The 17,183-nt window shown below is 42.6% G+C and overlaps 1 protein-coding gene across 6 annotated transcripts in view; it reads left to right on the top strand.

The window, feature by feature from the left end:
* The window catches only part of LOC136858688 (uncharacterized), a 748,600-nt gene that overhangs the window by 668,938 nt on the left and 62,479 nt on the right, over positions 1–17,183 (top strand). For 5 of the 6 annotated variants that reach the window (XM_068225667.1, XM_067138420.2, XM_067138416.2 and 2 more), the window contains one exon: positions 2,817–3,011. In XM_068225667.1, the coding sequence (XP_068081768.1) occupies positions 2,817–3,011 (195 nt within the window). The remainder of the gene's footprint in view (positions 1–2,816; positions 3,012–17,183) is intronic. The other variant, XM_068225668.1, reaches the window with a different exon arrangement.

Here is a 17,183-nt window from a genome sequence, read left to right as displayed (position 1 = left end):
TGAGATTGAATCAAGGTGCAGTGAAGCTAATGCAGTGAGCTCGCAGTTGCGATCAACAGTATTCTTTGGAAGGAAGTCAGTTCCCGGACGAAACTATCTTTACATCGGTCTGTTTTCAGACCAACCTTGCTTTACGGGAGTGGACGCTGGGTGGACACAGGGTATCTTACTCATAAGTTAGAAGTAACAGACATGAAAGTAGCGAGAATGACTGCTGGTACAAATAAATGGTAACAATGGCAGAAAAGTACTTGAAATGAAGATATAAATGCTAAGTTAGAAATGAACTCAATGGATGAAGCAGTACGCAGAAACCGGCTTCGGTGGTGGGATCATGTGCGGTGAATGGAGGATAGGTTACCTACGGGAATAATGACTCTCTTCTGGAGGGTAAGAGGGGTAGAGGGAGACCAAGACTTAAATAATATTAATCTTGTTTTACGTCCAACTAACTACGCTTTTTACGCTTTTCGGAGACGCCGAGGTGCCGGAATTTAGTCCCGCAGGAGTTCTTTTACGTGCCAGTAAATCTACCGACACGAGGCTGACGTATTTGAGCACCTTCAAATACCACCGGACTGAGCCAGGATCGAACCTGCCAATTTGGGGTCAGAAGGCCAGCGCCTTAACCGTCTTGAGCCACTCAGCCCGACAGACCAAGACTTCGAAGGTTAGACTCGGTTTCTAACGATTTAAAGATAAGCGGTATAGAACTAGACGAGGCCGCAGTGCTAGTTACAATAGAGGATTGTGGCGGCGTTTAGTGAATTCACAGACTCTTCCAGACTGAACGCTGAAAGGCATAACAGTCTGTAATGAAGATGTATGTATGCATGTATGTATGTATGTATGTATGTATGTATGTATGTATGTATCAGTTTTTGTGGCTTTATTTAGGGATGAATCAATATATTTCAAAATTGTGGATGCTTAGGCAGATAGGCCAAGTGTAGGCGTTCCACTTGATGAGCTGGGAATCGAAGCCGTGGTTTCTGGGCGAGATGTAGACATGCTAGCCGTAGACCACGGGACTAGCCATATTAAGAAAGGTCATGGGAAGTAAGTATTTTGATTCACTTGTTACAATCTGAATCCCGACCAGTGCATGTAGGATTGATGAAACGAAGAGTCATGTACCTGTGGTTCGAGTTCTGTGTTAAACTGGAGGGTCTGTGACGAAGATGAAAACAAAAAACCAAACAAAGAAGTCAACCTCCATGACTGTGCATCCTTGACGGGAGGCCTTTGGCCTACCAAGCGATCACTGGTCAGCCAGAAGACCTGCAGATTAAGAAGTAGCCATTGCCTGCCAGCAATCCTGTCTGCCGTTATTCATGACTTTCTAGACCGGGGCTGCTATTTCACCGTCGGATAGCTCCTAAATTACCTCCTGTGGGTTAGGATGATCTTTAACGGTATTCCTACCTGTTGTAAGAGGCGACTAAACGGAGTAACTACCAGAGGTCCTCGACTTGGGGGCATGGTTTGGCGATCATGGGCCTCTAGCTGAGAGTGGCATCGCTTCCACTTAGTTCTGCTAGACTCCCCACTTTGTTATGCTATCCGGCCTCCCTTGGTCAACTCTTGTTTTTTTCCCGACCCCGACGGTATTAGAGCATTCAAGGCCTAGGGAGTCGTTCATTTTCACACCTTTCGTGGCCCTTGTCTTTCTTTGGCCGATACCATTTTTCGAAGTGACGGACCCCTTGAAATGTTTCCCTCTGATTAGTGTGAAGTTGTACTTCACCTAGTTGAACTTCATCTTAAAACGTGATCACCACCACCACCACCACCACCACATTTCAAACCTTTCCTATTCAACTTCCCTTGGTCAACGTATTCTTGCTCTCTCTGACCCCGACGGTATTAGGTTTGCGAGTTCTAGCCAGTCTTTGATTTTCGTGCCTTTCGTGGCCCTTCCCTTTCTCTTACCGGTACCCTCTTTCTTTGAAGTGTCGGGCCTCTTCCCTCCCCCCCCCTCCATTCTGATTAGTGTCAAGAGGTTGTCCAAATGTGCTTCATTTTAAAACAATAAGCACCAGCAGCTCACGCAGGCTGATTGGACTTCGAACCAGCTCTCAGATACACTTTAAAATTCCAGATTTAGCCGGGAATCGAACCAGGCCCTCCGGGTAAGGGGCAGGCTCGCTGCCCACGATATCAACAGTCATGTAATACAGGTATGTCGAGTTTGAAATTAACTTGAGACGACAATAATGTGTTAGAAAACGTATCTAAGGTGATCAAATCTAGGCCCATATCCTTAGAATACCATTCTGAGCTAAATATCTGCCGTTGGTGGCTGTGATCTCTGTAAGCGGTGAGGTGAGCGCGCGCTATGCTGGGCTGTGGGTAGGCTTTTACTGCGCGCAGTCGTGCAAGTTGGAGCGTTAACAGTCGCACTGCTCGCTGGGCTTGTGTTGGGAACGTGTGTTGTTATTCGGACGTAGTCGCTATGAATGTAAGTTCGCCAAACAAGAATTTATTTTATCAGTTCTTTCTTTTCTCTGCCTTAGAAGTTATTGTAAGAAGGATTCAATGAACATGGTTGAGATCCTAGCAGGGATTTCTGACATTTATCAACGAAAGATTCTGATGTAACACTATTTTTCTTCCTTTTCACTCGATTTCACGTTTAATTTTGTACCTACATTGAATTTAGCAACGTTTACAGTTTTTTGTTTCTTCCTTTCACGTCTGTAATATTTAAAACCTATACTCGGCTTTGTTGTTGCTTGAAAACTGAAGTGTTTAACTTAGGTTTAAGGACATTATACTGTCCTTGTTACCTAAGTTTTTATCATTTTTTGTTTCAGAAGATGAAAGGACTGATAAGGAAGAGGTCGACTACGACATCGCGGTTGCAGAGGGCGCTGTCCGCCAAGGCGTTGCGCCCTGGCGCCGCGGAGGGTAGTACAGGTGACCCACCTTCGTCCCGGGACCAAGCCTTGCCCCGGACCGGCCAGGACAAGAGACAGTTCTTAATGGAGGCGCCAGTCCAGTTTACCACGGTAAGATTCTTGACATGTTTTCGTCTAGTCTGAAAATCAGTTCCAGTGGTGGTAGTAATTCCCTGTTCTGGTGTGATTCATTCTAAGATCTGCGGTTATATTTTCCGAAATTAAGTGGACAGGAATTTGGTATGTTATGCTACTGCTTGATTAATCTGTGGCTAGTTCTTGAAAAATTCCACATGAATTTCGGAGTCCTGGTTGGGATTGGGACATGATGTCTTAGACAACTTTTGTAGGGTTGCCAAACATACGGTTTTACGGAATTTTGCTTTTTTGTTCCACGCACGGTGAAAGTCTTAAACCGTATGCCATATGTTCCGATTTTGAAAATGTCTGCATGACTACTAGAGTGTTTTTAAATCTAGCGGCGTAGTTCGTACACGCTAATGCGAACGTATTTTGATGGCAGCTGTGACATATTTGACATCAGAATTGCTTTGCCCTACCGCAAGAGTTTTCTCTAGCGATGTGACGAGTCGAATACAAACTCTGCCAAGTCGAGTTTGGACTCGAGTTGACGAATCGGTGGGCAGGAGGGGGAGGGCGAGTAAACGCGGCAAGTGAGGGAACTCGAATGTTTTTTGTAGTCACAAAGTTTCCTCGAATCCATGTTATGTTTATCAATATACAAGTTCATTTGAGACGTGACACTGAAAGCAGTCATATTTACTAATAATGTATTTTCTTCCAGAAATTACGTATATGTTACATTAATATTGTCAGTTACGATGACTATTAGGAAATCGCAGCTGTGAGCTTGCATTCGGGAGATAGTGGGTTCGAACCCCACTGTCGGCAGCCCTTAAGATAGTTTTCCGTGGTTTCCAATTTTCACACCAGGCAAGTGCTGGGGCTGTACCTTAATTAAGGCCACGGCCGCTTCCTTCCCACTCCTCGCTGTTTCCTGTCCCATCTTTGCCCTAAGACCCGTCTGTGTCGATGCGACGTAAAGCTAGTTGTAAAAAATAAAAGTTTATTAAAGCCTGTCTGTTAGATCATCAACCCAAGGCTGGTTGGATCCTCAAATAGGGAAACTTCAAAACGATGGTGGCGCCAAAAAAGGCGTACTAGGCAGAATGGGGAATGGGGGTAATTTGCCATTGCTTTCGTCACTGGGTCAGAAAGTGCTGTTGCAGCAGGACCAGCCCCATGAATAGCACCTTCATACACACTCGAAGCATAATTAGTGTGTACGAAGGTGACTAAGTTAGCAACATGGCGCCTGGTCTGAGAAAGGGCGTCATCCTCCAGGAGGCCTGCAGTACCCCGTCAGGGTACGAAGAAAACAGTTTAGTAGTTGTAGTGAATTATTTTTAAAAATAGTCTAAATTCCTTGTAGAGAAAACTATTTCAATAACATATTTGCTAGAACTAAAGCGAAAAGTACAGTAATTGTAAAACGAAAGTTAAGTTTCTTGTTTAGGTTAGGAATCAGTCAATTAACAGAAACCATTCGACCGCATTCGAGGCTATTGGTGTGATATCGTATCTCTGACAATGCTCGAGCGGACAAGCGATTTCTCTACTCGAGTTAAACGAACGAGTTGAAATATTCGATTCGTCACATCACTAATTTTCTCTTATATATGTACAATTAATATAGAGATGAGCGAAACATCTACAATTGATTGTCTGAAAAATGAGTTGTACACTTATTTCAATTCCATTAAAGTTAGAGACTGTTATAAAAAGTGGCAGTAAAAAAGTGTTGAAAAGTGCATGCTCGAGCGGAAAATATTAATTTGTTTATATAGCAAAGATTCGATGCTAAGCATTCTGTTAGCAAATCATATAACAATAATTCGTATTTATTCCGGTAGAGAAATAAACAAAGCAACTAAATAACAATTAATGCAGTTTTTAATCTGCTCATTCAATGTGGCACTGAAAGTGCAGTCTCGGTACATGTCTTCCCATTTTACCTCTCCGAAATCTGGCAACTCTGAAACATAACTGGCGTCTTTTCTCTAAATTCAGTCTTATGTTGAGACAGCAGTGAGACAAAATAATTTTTCACTCTTAACCAGCATGGATTATTGATTACATCAAGCAAGCAATTTCTCGAAGACATTCCGGTGTATTGGAATCGGAGAACAAACTTGGCTAAGACATGCGCGTGCGACACATCTGGTTGCCAAGTTGAAAAGTGCTGAATATTGGAGTAGTATGACGTCTACCGTATCAGTGTTTCAAGGAGTTCCTAGTATCGCATGAATCACGGGTATCTCTTCTAGGAGTCGTTGAAATACAGTATTTGGCATTGTTAGAAGAAACAGATTCAAGATTCGTAGTAACTCTGTGGTTCCAGTAGCTCTATACTTGATCTGCACCAACGTAAAGTTACAGTAGCAAACTTCCGATAAGATTATATATTTCAACTAGCGAATGTACCCGTGCTTCGCTACAGTGTTCTACATTGTATTCGAATATCGAAGTAAATAGTGTACATGCAGTAAATAAGATTGTTTTAAAATTGCATGTCTCTTAGCGTTATCCGAGAAAGAGCATGGGGAGGTCCCCGTACGTTGTTTCCAATGTAAAGTGTTTGTTACGGATTTGTGATATAACGGCAGACTCACTTGCCTACTGGCATTCACAATCGAGTTGGGAAGTTTACATTATAATTGCAGGCCCCATTGCCTACTACGCGCACAGAATCGATTTGGGGAGTTTTCGTTAAAATGGCAGCCCCCCTTTCCTACTTCCAGACAGATTACAGTTGAAGAGTTTCTATTATAATGGCAGGCAATTACCGTACTATCACTCGAAATTGAGTTGTGCAATTATCATTATAATGCCAGGCCCATTTTCCTACTGCCAGCCAGCTTACTGCCAGTCACACAAAGTTGGTGAGTTTCCATCAAAATAGCAGGCCACTATGCCTAATGCCAGTCACATTTTAGATGATGACATTTCTTTATAATGGCGAGCGCCCTTGGCTACTGCCAAACACAATCGGGTAGGGGAGTTTTAAACAAAACTGCATGCTCACTTGCCTTGTGCAAGTCAAATCGAGAACGGAACTATTCATTACAATTGTAGGCCTTCCTTACTAATGACAGTTACACAGGAGTTGGAGAAGGAACCCTTTCTTACTGCCAGTCAAAGTCGGTGTGGGGAGTACTGATTACAATAGCAGACCCACCCTTTCTCGATCGCTAAATATCGACATCAGTGAATATATATAGATCAACATACGAAAGTATATGCGTGTTTACAATATTGAAGACCTTCATTTACAGATTAACTGCTACTAAACGTACGTCATATCGACAAAGGATTATACCATAAGACACGCCGGATTTAGTGGCCTAAATGGCTGGTCCTATGATATGTCATCTATTCTTGGGTCAGACTGAGTTAGAAACGTGGAACAGGGCAACGGTTTTGTAAGATTATCTCACATTACATTACTTTTCGGATAATTATGTGACAGCTACATACATAGCATTTGGCTCACATATGGCTACTGGGTGGGCCAATTTTCGTGAAGAGTTTGATGATTCTGTATTTCATATAAGTAATTGAAAGTATGAATTATGCATTTGAAAATTCCAAATTGACTTAACATCGATTAATAGAGAAAAATCAAACGTAAAAGGGATACAGATACGGCAAAAAGTCATAAGACCAAGGTTGTAAATCATTCCAAATTGAACGGAGATTGTGCAATCCGTTATGTGATAGGAATTTCCGAAGGTCTGCACCATCATTAAAATTGTCTGCATATTTCGATATTCTTCGGGGATAAAAAGTTAAAAATTTAATGATCTAGGATGTTTTCCGTTCGTTACAGGCTAAAACGTATAATTTTGTCAAATTTCAATTACCTTCTTTTCCTTCTGGCAGATTATGCCACAATCTGGATTTTGGGCGAGGCGGGTAAAAATTAGGACTTTCAGGAAACTAAACCAAAAATTATGGAGATGGTCATTATTACCCCTTAAACGGAAAGCTGTACGAACATTTCGCCAAAATAGTCAGTGTAGAGGCACACAGTCGCTACGATTTGATTTATATAGATAAGGAATCTGCTCCATGTAAAACACCTTTTGGGCTATGTCCGCTGGACTTAACCTGCAAAAGTGACCATTCATGATATTTCCCTTTGGTCACGTTTGGTCGATTTCCAGTCAGGTTCGTCTTGTTCTGTATATATTGTGGAAGAGTAAAATCACCATTTCGGTTCCCTATAAACCGCCAGTCCATTCCGGAACATGAAATGTTATTTACGTTTAAAACCTACCTTTGGACAGGTGGATGCTAAATATAAATTTTGGTTCGAATGTCTTCAGTAGTTTTCAAGTTGTAAGGAATACGCTTTACACGCACCCGCTCGTGAGTTAAGTCCGATGGGACTTGTACAGAAAAACGGTCCGTTAATGATATCTCCCTTATTAATCCTCGTATCGAAATGATGCACATGAGAAAAAAGGTTTAGAAATTAATTTCTACCAAGGTAGGTAGATTTCCATTAAGTTTGGTTGTGTATATTTTGTGGAAGTGCAAAATCACTGTTTCGGTTTCGTATAAACCCCCAGTCAGTTCAGGGATTTAGAAACAATATTTGCCCTAAAACCTATCAAGGACAGGTGTATTCTAAATATGAGTCTTGGTGGAACTACAAACAGTAGTTTGTAGCACTCGCGTACATACGGCGTAATTAAGGAAGAAAATAATACAGTTAAGAAAGTTGAAAGTAATAGAAAATGGATTGTAACTGAGGACAGCCGGATGACGACAAATATGTAAATGCCAAGTGAATGTATTGGAAAATCAAATGCCCCTCAATAAATTATGCTAGTGTGAGTTATGGATATAATACAGCGGTAACAGAGGAGAAATTTAGGTCCAGTGATTCTTAGGTAAACAAATAATAAGAAGACTAATGATGTTATTACTTAATCTATTCTCGGGTGGTTATAACATCCAACGATAATCCGCCAATAACTCGCAGACAGGCCGATTGACGCCTCTTTTGCCTTCTACCCAAGGAACAACCACGAATTTAAAAGCATGATGAGGAAAATGGCAATATGTTACTTCCCTGCTGGCATGCAGTCAGAGACGTTGCCATGGTAACCTGTAGGTTCGTTGTCGGTCTGTCGGTCACTCAATGCAGAGCATGATACCAGCGGAAAATTGTAAATTTCTCCGTCATGTGAAGAGTAAGGTAAATTATGAACATAACGAAAGTTGTTTAAAATGAAGAGACGTTTCACGTACGGTAAACTAAGTTTACAGAAAATCAATAGTATAAGAGAAAATGGAGGAAAACCATTCTGGTTTTCCTAAACCCCCCGTGTATTCAAATATTTTAAAATAATATGCATATCGAAACCTTCCCCGGGAAGAGTATAATCTAAATATGAAATTTGGTTGAGATCTATCCAGCCATTTTGACGTGATGGTGGAAAAACCATTCTGGTTTTCCTATAAACCCCCGTGTATTCAAAGATTTTAAAATGATATGCATATCGAAACCTTCCCCGGGATGAGTATACTCTAAATATGAAGTTTGGTTGAGATCTAACCAGCCGTTTCGACGTGATGGTGGAAAAACCATTCTGGCTATCCTATAAACCCCCCGTGTATTCAAATATTTTAAAAAGATATGCGTATCGTAACCTTCCCCGGGATGAGTATACTCTAAATATGAAGTTTGGTTGACATCTAACCAGCCGTTTCGACGTGATAGTGAAAAAGCCATTCTGGTTTTTTTATAAGCCCACCGTCTATTCAAAGATTCTAAAATGATATGCATATCGAAACCTTTCCCGGGATGGGTGTACTCTAAATATGAAGTTTGGTTGTGATCTATCCAGCCGTTTCGACGTGATGGTCGAAAAACCATTCTGGTTTTCCTATAAACCCCCATGTATTCAAAGATTTTAAAATGATATGCATATCGAAACCTTCCCCGGGATGAGTATACTCTAAATATGAAGTTTGGTTGAGATCTAACCAGCCGTTTCGACGTGATGGTGGAAAAACCATTCTGGTTTTCCTATAAACCCCCCGTGTATTCAAAGATTTTAAAACGATATGCATATCGAAACCTTCCCCGGGATGAGTATACTCTAAATATGAAGTTTGGTTGAGATCTATCCAGCCGTTTCGACGTGATGGTGGAACAGACAAACAGACAAACAGACACGAAACGTAAAAACCACCGATTCGGTCTTGAGTTGACCTAAAACGGATAAATATCTAAAAAATTGGCAAACCAAAAGAAATTACAGACAGCGGACCCCCTACAATTTTATTTATATAGATTCGTTTCCACGTATTTATTTGCTGTGTAGTAACGTGCTATCAAATATCCAGTACTGAATTCATGTACAGTTACGAAAGAGTTATAGTGGCACCCTCCGTATTTATTCTACAATTAATGCTTCGGAGGGCTGAGAAACAAAGATATGAACGTGTTATTTACCATATTACATTTTATATATAACCGGCCCTATGAATTTGCTAATACAGTACTTCCGCAGTCGATGCACATCAACCGTCAAAATAAGGACATATTACTCCTTTGCGGAGTACAGTAGTATGTCTGTGGAACTGATTGAGTGTTCCTTCCCTAACTGCGTCATCTCTTAAAGTCCTGTGGCCTTCGTACACTTTACCACCTGCTTTAATTGCAACAAACGTAACAAAATCCAAAGTAAGTGTTGTGCAAATTACATTACTGCCTATGTTGGGCCGGTTATCCACGAATCACCCTGTCGGTGTATCATTTGCCACACGTGGTGTGAAGTCCAGAAGACAATCGTCAATATCGACAGTGAAGTACACACTTTGAAATGATATCCGCAGATGTGTAAAATGATTTGTTCGGCTCGACCCAGTTCTCCAATGGTGGGAATAAGTCATCTTGTTTTGATCGTTTAATTTTCTCAATTTATCAGTGTCTATTTCTTCAGGGTAGCTTTATCGATCGGTTTTGATTGAAGAATCTGTAACTTACAACGCAGTTGGAATTTGCCCACACAAACAGTTTCATCAGGTGTTCTAAAACGGGCACTTTCAACGTTTTACAGAAGATATGCCAGAAGAATCCAGAGACTCCTGCTCACCGAAGCAAGAATACTAAGCGACATGCTTAATGACCTTGATTAGAGAGCACGTGATGATTAACAAATGCATTGTGTTGCCCACATAGCTTCACGTTCAAGGTGCGCAACCAACCACTTGACTCACTCAATACTTGTAACTTCCGTCTACAAGACAACTTCAGTGGGCGTGGTAACGAGTGAAGATGATTAAAATGACGTACTAGCCTAGACTTGTATGGTCAAAGAGATTTCGGTTTCAGAGTGAACTCTGGAACAGGAAACGTTCAGACGCGATAACCATTGAGCAATGAATGAGCTTTTGAAAATGGCAACAATATTTCACTCCCGCTCTTTTAATTAATTTACGTTTTTGGGTCGTTTTCTTTGAACTTGAAAGTGTTTGTTCTATTCAAAATATTCCGTATGTCAGCTTCTGGTCCAGAACAAGTGTACGGAATGGTTCCATAAGTAGATAATAATAGTTTTCTAAATATACAGTATAGTCAGTTATACATTCGACTTGACAAAATATTACTAAATTGGAGGACGTGAAATTGTTTTCTTATGTCGATGCAAAACAAAAATAATTTAAAACAACATTAAATTACAGTCTCAACATTAAGGGTGCCAATGCCAAATAGCTTAGTATTAAGCTATTTGAGGGTGATTAAATATGAGGGACCCGTGTCAACACGTTAAAGAATTCCATTTCACTTCTTCGTTGACGTAGATACGTCGGTCACATGGACTTAGCAGTTGAGCACCGTGGTTATAATCACGCATTCGAACTATGTGAAGTGCGTCAGATGCTCTGTAAATGTAATATTGTATTAATGAAATATAGTCTGGCTCCATGGTTAAATGGTTAACGTGCTGGCATTTGGTTACAGGGGTCCCGAGTTCGATTCCCGGCAGGGTCGGGAATTTTAACCATCATTGGTTAATTTCTCTGGCACGGGGGCTGGGTGTATGTGTTGTCTTCGTCATCATTTCATCCTCATCACGACTCGCAGGTCGCCTACGGGTGTCAAATCAAAAGACGTGCACCTGGCGAGTCGAACATGTCCTTGGACACTCCCGGCACTAAAAGCCATACGCCATTTCATTTTCAATGAAATATAATGGATTATTATTATTATTATTATTATTATTATTATTATTATTATTATTTGTTTTACGTCGCACCGACACAGATAGGTCTTATTGGGACGATGGGATGGTTAAGGGCTAGAAGTGGGAAGGAATCAACCGAGGCTTTGATTAATGTACAACCCCGGCATTTGCCTGATGTGAAAATAGGAAACCACGGAAGACCATCTTCAGAGCTACCGTCAGTGGGATTCAAACCCACAATCTCCCGAATGCAAGCTAACAGCTACGTTATCCAAACCGCACAGCCACTTGCTCGGTTTTGGAGGTTCAAGTGAGCTTTGCGTTATACCAATTTTTGGTGTGAGTAAGCCTACTAGCAGTCTTCCCTAGAATTCTTGGTGACAGAAGAAATACCAGCTGGAGGGAACATGAAATGACAAAGTTTTGTACGTGCGTGTCAAGAATTGCGTAAGGGTGATGCTGGGATTTCCTCTGCAATTAGAGCTGTATACTCGAAGTGTAATTTTGGATTAGGTGTTTGGATAACAGCCTTGTTCCTAATGACTTAGTTAAAGGGAGGGGCTTAACGTCGAGTTCATAAGTGCCAGTTAAGATAGGACATGAACACATCGAAGTGTGGCAATTGGAGCGTTATAAGAAGTGGAAATTGAATACTTACTGGCCCTTATCCTACACTCGACATCGATATCGTTCATTTGGATTTCTACCACTTGCGAGTTCCTAAAGACGAGAAGCTCACTTCATACTTTGATAATGCCATAAAATTCATTTCCCAAATAATTGTACGTTCAGAAGTCGGAGTACATGGCAAGAAGAGGCGTCTTCCTGGATAATGAACCAAACTCTGGACGTCAAAGGTTATCTTCATAGTGGATAAATGTTAACAGGAATTCAGTATTACATGGGATTTTTTTAGCTACTAAGTTAATGTTGCGCTCCCAAATACACTGGAACATTCATAACTGAGGAGATATCATAAGAGTATCATAAGCGGCGATGACAGGTAATCTTGGAAAATAGAAACAGAGTTGGTGATGGTGTTGATGATTATTGTTTTAAGTACAACTCGGCAACCATCCTCTATTAACACCAATCAGAGGGGAAAAATGGAAGGGATCCGACACTTCGGAAAATGAAGATATCAACCAAAGAAAAACAAGGGCCACGAACAGCGTGAAAAATGAGGACCTCGACGCCTAATACCGTCGGGGTCGGAAAAGAACAAGAGTTGACCAAGGGAGGTTGGATAGGATAGATAAAAGTGAGGAGCCGGGCACAGGTAAGTGGAAGCAACGCCAAGACTCAGTTTAAGTCCCCGTGATCGCCAATCCATGTTCCTAAGTTAAGAGACCGCGAGGTCTCTTTTAGTCACCTCTTACAATAGGCAGGGGATACCGTAGGTGTTATTCTATTACTCTCAACCACACGGGAGAAAGAAACAAAGGGAGACTAAGGCAACGATTGTTTGCCTCGTTTTTTTTTTTAGAAGAGGTTTGGAACTAATCGAGGCCATAGAGCTTTTGCTAGGGGCTTTACGTCGCACCGACACAGATAGGTCTTATGACGACGATGGGATAGGAAAGGCCTAGGAGTTGGAAGGAAGCGGCCGTGGCCTTAATTAAGGTACAGCCCCAGCATTTGCCTGGTGTGAAAAGGGGAAACTACGGAAAACCATCTTCAGGGCTGCCGATAGTGGGATTCGAACCTACTATCTCCCGGATGCAAGCTCACAGCCGCGCGCCTCTACGCGCACGGCCAACTCGCCCGGTGCCCTAGAGCTAGTTGCCAGTGGAGGACAGCCATTTTGCTCTTTTATGTGACACCGACTCGGTCAGTTCTTACGGCACCGATGGGATACGACTGGGGAGGAAGCCTGGCATAGCATGGTGTGAAAGTGAGACACCACACACAATTAGCTCCAGGGTCGTCGACAGTGGGGTTTGAACCCACCATCTCCCGAGTGCAAGCTAACGGCCGCCTGTCCGAACCGTGCAGCCAACACGCTCATTATAGATAATTGTGGAGGTACTTAGTTGATTCACAGAGGCTTGCAGACTGAACACTGAAAGGTATAACAGTTCGTACTGAAGATTTTTTGTAAACGGACGATATCTCTCGCTCTTAAGATTTTTTTCTTTCTTACAAGTTGCTTTACGTCGCACCGACACAGATAGATCTTGTAACGACGATGGGATAGGAAAGAGCTAGACGTGGGAAGGAAGCGGCCGTGGCTTTAATTAAGGTATAGTCCCGGCATTTGCCTGGTGTGAATATGGCAGACCACGGAAAACCATATTGAGGGCTGCCGATTGTGGGGTTCGAATCCACCATCTCCCGAATGCAAGCTCACAGTTTCGCGCCCTTAACCGCACGACCAACTCGCTCGGTTCCAGAAATGTACGATCCGTTTAGATACTTCACGACTCTGCAAAGGAAGCGACGACTATCAGGTATGATGGCAACGTTAACATTACAATTTTCTCATTCCATGTGATCTAACTCGAACAAATAATTTCTGCTCACTGTTTAACGTCGCATTAACATAATAATAATAATAATAATAATAATAATAATAATAATAATAATAGTATGTTCTACCGTGGAGCAGGCCTTCTGACGACCCGCCTACCAATTTCGACATTGCGATTGTGCTGCTATCTATCAATGAAAGTGTAATTTTACTGGAACATATACTATGACAGAGTTACTTTATTTTTTGGTGGGGGGGGGGGGAGAGGGCTATACATTGAGTGCGCTTCCAGATATCTTTAACGTCAGCATGAAGTGATAAGATCTTTGACCGTCCTTCAAAAATCGACCATCTCTCAGGCGGAATCGAACCCACGTACTTGGAATCGGACATTCGATCACTGATCCTCGGAGGCAGCGACTAACGTATAGAGTTTCGGTGACGCTGGTGTAAGAAAGGGAACGTAGCGGCTATGGTCTCTAATAAGGCACATTCGTCATTTGCCTGCTCTGGAAAAGAGACGGCTCACGACCATGTGGTCGAACCCAAACTATGACCTGTCCCGCGTATACAACTTGCATGATATACTCAAATGAGAGAAGGCTTTAACATTAGTTGGATTTGATTCTTTTACTTCGCACGACCTACCGGAAAATTAAGTTATTTGAATTCATTTGTTAATTGCAACGTTTCAGAGAAAGAGAGAAACACTGTGTTGAAACTCTTCTACTTCCACGTCTCGCCAGAAAAATTAAGAGTTTTGTACAGATAGTAACGTATTAACCGAGCGAGTGGCTGCCCGGTTTGGGTCACGTAGCTGTCAGCTTGCATTTGGGAGAAAGTGGGTTCGAACCCCACTGCCGGTAGCCCTGAAGATTTCTTCCGTGGTTTCTTCTTTTCATATCAGACAAATGCTGAGGCTGTACTTTAAGGGTACGGTCGATTCCTTCCCCTTCCCTGTCCCGTCGTTACCGTAAGACCTATCCGTCGATGCGACGTAAGGCAAATTGTACCAGTAGCGCAGCCAGGAGCCGTTGGGGGAGGGGGGAGCTTGTTTTACGAAATTCTGGCAGAACACATTGAAGGTGCCTGGATGACTTTTATCATTATAAGGACCACTGATACAAGTGAATTACAGATCTGTCGGTTATACTGTTATGTCTCTGAATGTTTATTTAGTTTATTGTCGGTTTCTGTTTATTTTCTTTTTGTAAAAATTCCATGCGTAAAATTCCCAGTAACGACCCTCCCCTCCCCACCTTACCCCCTGGCTATGCCCCGAATTGTACTCACTCATTAACTTATTCATTTATGTTTTAGATTAATACGCTGTTTCACTTGCAGCGCCTTCTAGTATAGAAACTACTTCGCAAAATGATGGCACCTGCTTTCTTCGGCAATTCCATATCCTGTGAGCTTCTAATATCGTGTACTCGCCAGCGATTGGACCTTTTTGAAACTATTAGCCAAAATTAGAAAGTTAAGTAGGATTGTAATTCAGTCCTGTTTCTCTTGACACGCGCTTTTTTCCCCCCTCACACACAGCATTTCCAAGTGTCTTAATGTGCTAACACTTTCTTTTTTCGGCTTATATAAATCATCATCATGAAGCTATTCACATTGTTCCTGTGTATTGTTTGGTCGTCAGCTCGGAGCCTGATTGAATCGTCAGATAGCATCACTGAAGGTTATGCGGTTGTGAGGAAGATGGTAAAAAACAGTGGTGATCACAAAAATGAGGTGTACTTGTCAGGATGAGGAGTGAGGTAGTTTACCTTTGCTTTCCTCACTGAGCCAGAAAGTGCTATTACAATACGACCGGCCTATGAGTAGCACTTTCCACCCGGACCCATCACCATACATACCTCAGCAGCTTCCATACTGCCATCAATGAGACAGACTTCCGTGGAAGCTAGATTTTGCTGTGACCTGTGCCATTCTCCTGTGGGTGGGGGAGGTAGAATAGAACACACGGTATCCCCTGCCTGTCGTAAGAGGCGATCGAAAGGGACCCCAGGGGCTCTTGATTTGGGGAGCTTGGTTTGATGATGATGATGCTTGTTGTTTAGAGGGGCCTAACATCGAGGTTATCGGCCCCTAATGGTACGAAATGAGATAACAACAAAAAATGAAAAGCATCCACTGACCAAAATTAAAAAAATGTCATGAAGAATGAATGGATGGACATGAACACAACAAAAAAAAAACAGTGGATCAGACTCAAAAAAGGATTGTGAATAATAGTATTAGTGACCAAGGGACCACTTATAAAGCACAATGATGCTAATGGCACTTATCGGTAGTAAAGGAGAACCATGATATTTCTCAAGCTGCGGTACTAATCAAAGGTAGCGTAAACTCACGGTGTTCCAAACATTAAGGTACTACTCACAAGTATTGTACGTCGTAAAGGTAACGCAGACCTGTGGTGTTTCTCACACAATGGCGCCACTCATAGCCAACGCAAACCGATGAGGTTCCTCGCCTAGGTGTACTAATCACGGGCGCCGGTATTCCCGTGGTGTTCCTACAGAGTGGGTACTAATCACTGGCAACGCAGACCTACGGTGTCGCTCGTTTAGTGGTACAACTCACAGGCAACGCCCAGACCTGCGATGATGCACACATGGGCACGACTCGCGGGTACTGGAAACCCACACTGAACCCCACTCGAGTGCTACGAATCACAAAACTATAGAGTACCTAACAGCGTGGTACTACTCGCAAGTAAAAGCGACCGATGGTTTTCCGCGCGTGATAGTACTAATCAAAAGTGGTTTCATGGTTCTAACACAATCATTCCTTGGTCGCCCCTTTTAGTCGCCTCTCACGACAGGCACGGGATAACGTGGGTGTATTATTCGTCAGCCTCCCCCACCCACAGGGGGTGTGTGTTTGGTCCGCGAGAGGTATTTTATTTCCCTCAAGTCCGCCGGCAAGCCGGTTAGGACCCCCACATCTGCCACCTGGGACGCGCCACGTGGGAGTATCACCTCTCCCCCTGCTACGCCTGCTTGGTTTGGTGGCCACAGGGTTCTTAGCTGAGTAGTGGCATTGCTTCCACTTACTTGTGTCAGGATCCTCACTGTCATCTATCCTGTCTGACCTCCCTTGGTTAAATTTTGTTCTTTTCCGACCCCGACGGTATTAGGGCATTCAAGGCCTAGGGAGTCTTATTTTCACGCCCTTCGTGGCCCTTGTCTTTCTTTGGCCATACTTTAATTTTTCATTTTTCGACGCATGTGATCCCTTCCATGTTTCACCTTCTGATTAGTGTTAATAGAGGATGGTTGCCCAGTTGTACTTCCTCTTAAAACAATAATCAGTACCACTGACCTGTGCCAAGAGACGGATGAAAATAATACTGCATGCAAGAAGAAATGGAAATGGCGTATGGCTTTTAGTGCCGGGAGATCCCAGGACGGGTTCGGCTCGCCAGGTGCAGGTCTTTTGATTTGACGCCCTAGGCGAACTGCGCGTCGTGTTGAGGATGAAATGATGATGATGAAGACAACACATACACCCAGC

The sequence above is a fragment of the Anabrus simplex genome, chromosome 1, assembly GCF_040414725.1.
Source record: "Anabrus simplex isolate iqAnaSimp1 chromosome 1, ASM4041472v1, whole genome shotgun sequence".
In the NCBI taxonomy this organism is placed as follows: Eukaryota; Metazoa; Arthropoda; class Insecta; order Orthoptera; family Tettigoniidae; genus Anabrus; species Anabrus simplex.
Note: the sequence above shows the minus strand (reverse complement) of the source record. Positions and strands in the feature narration are given on the sequence as shown.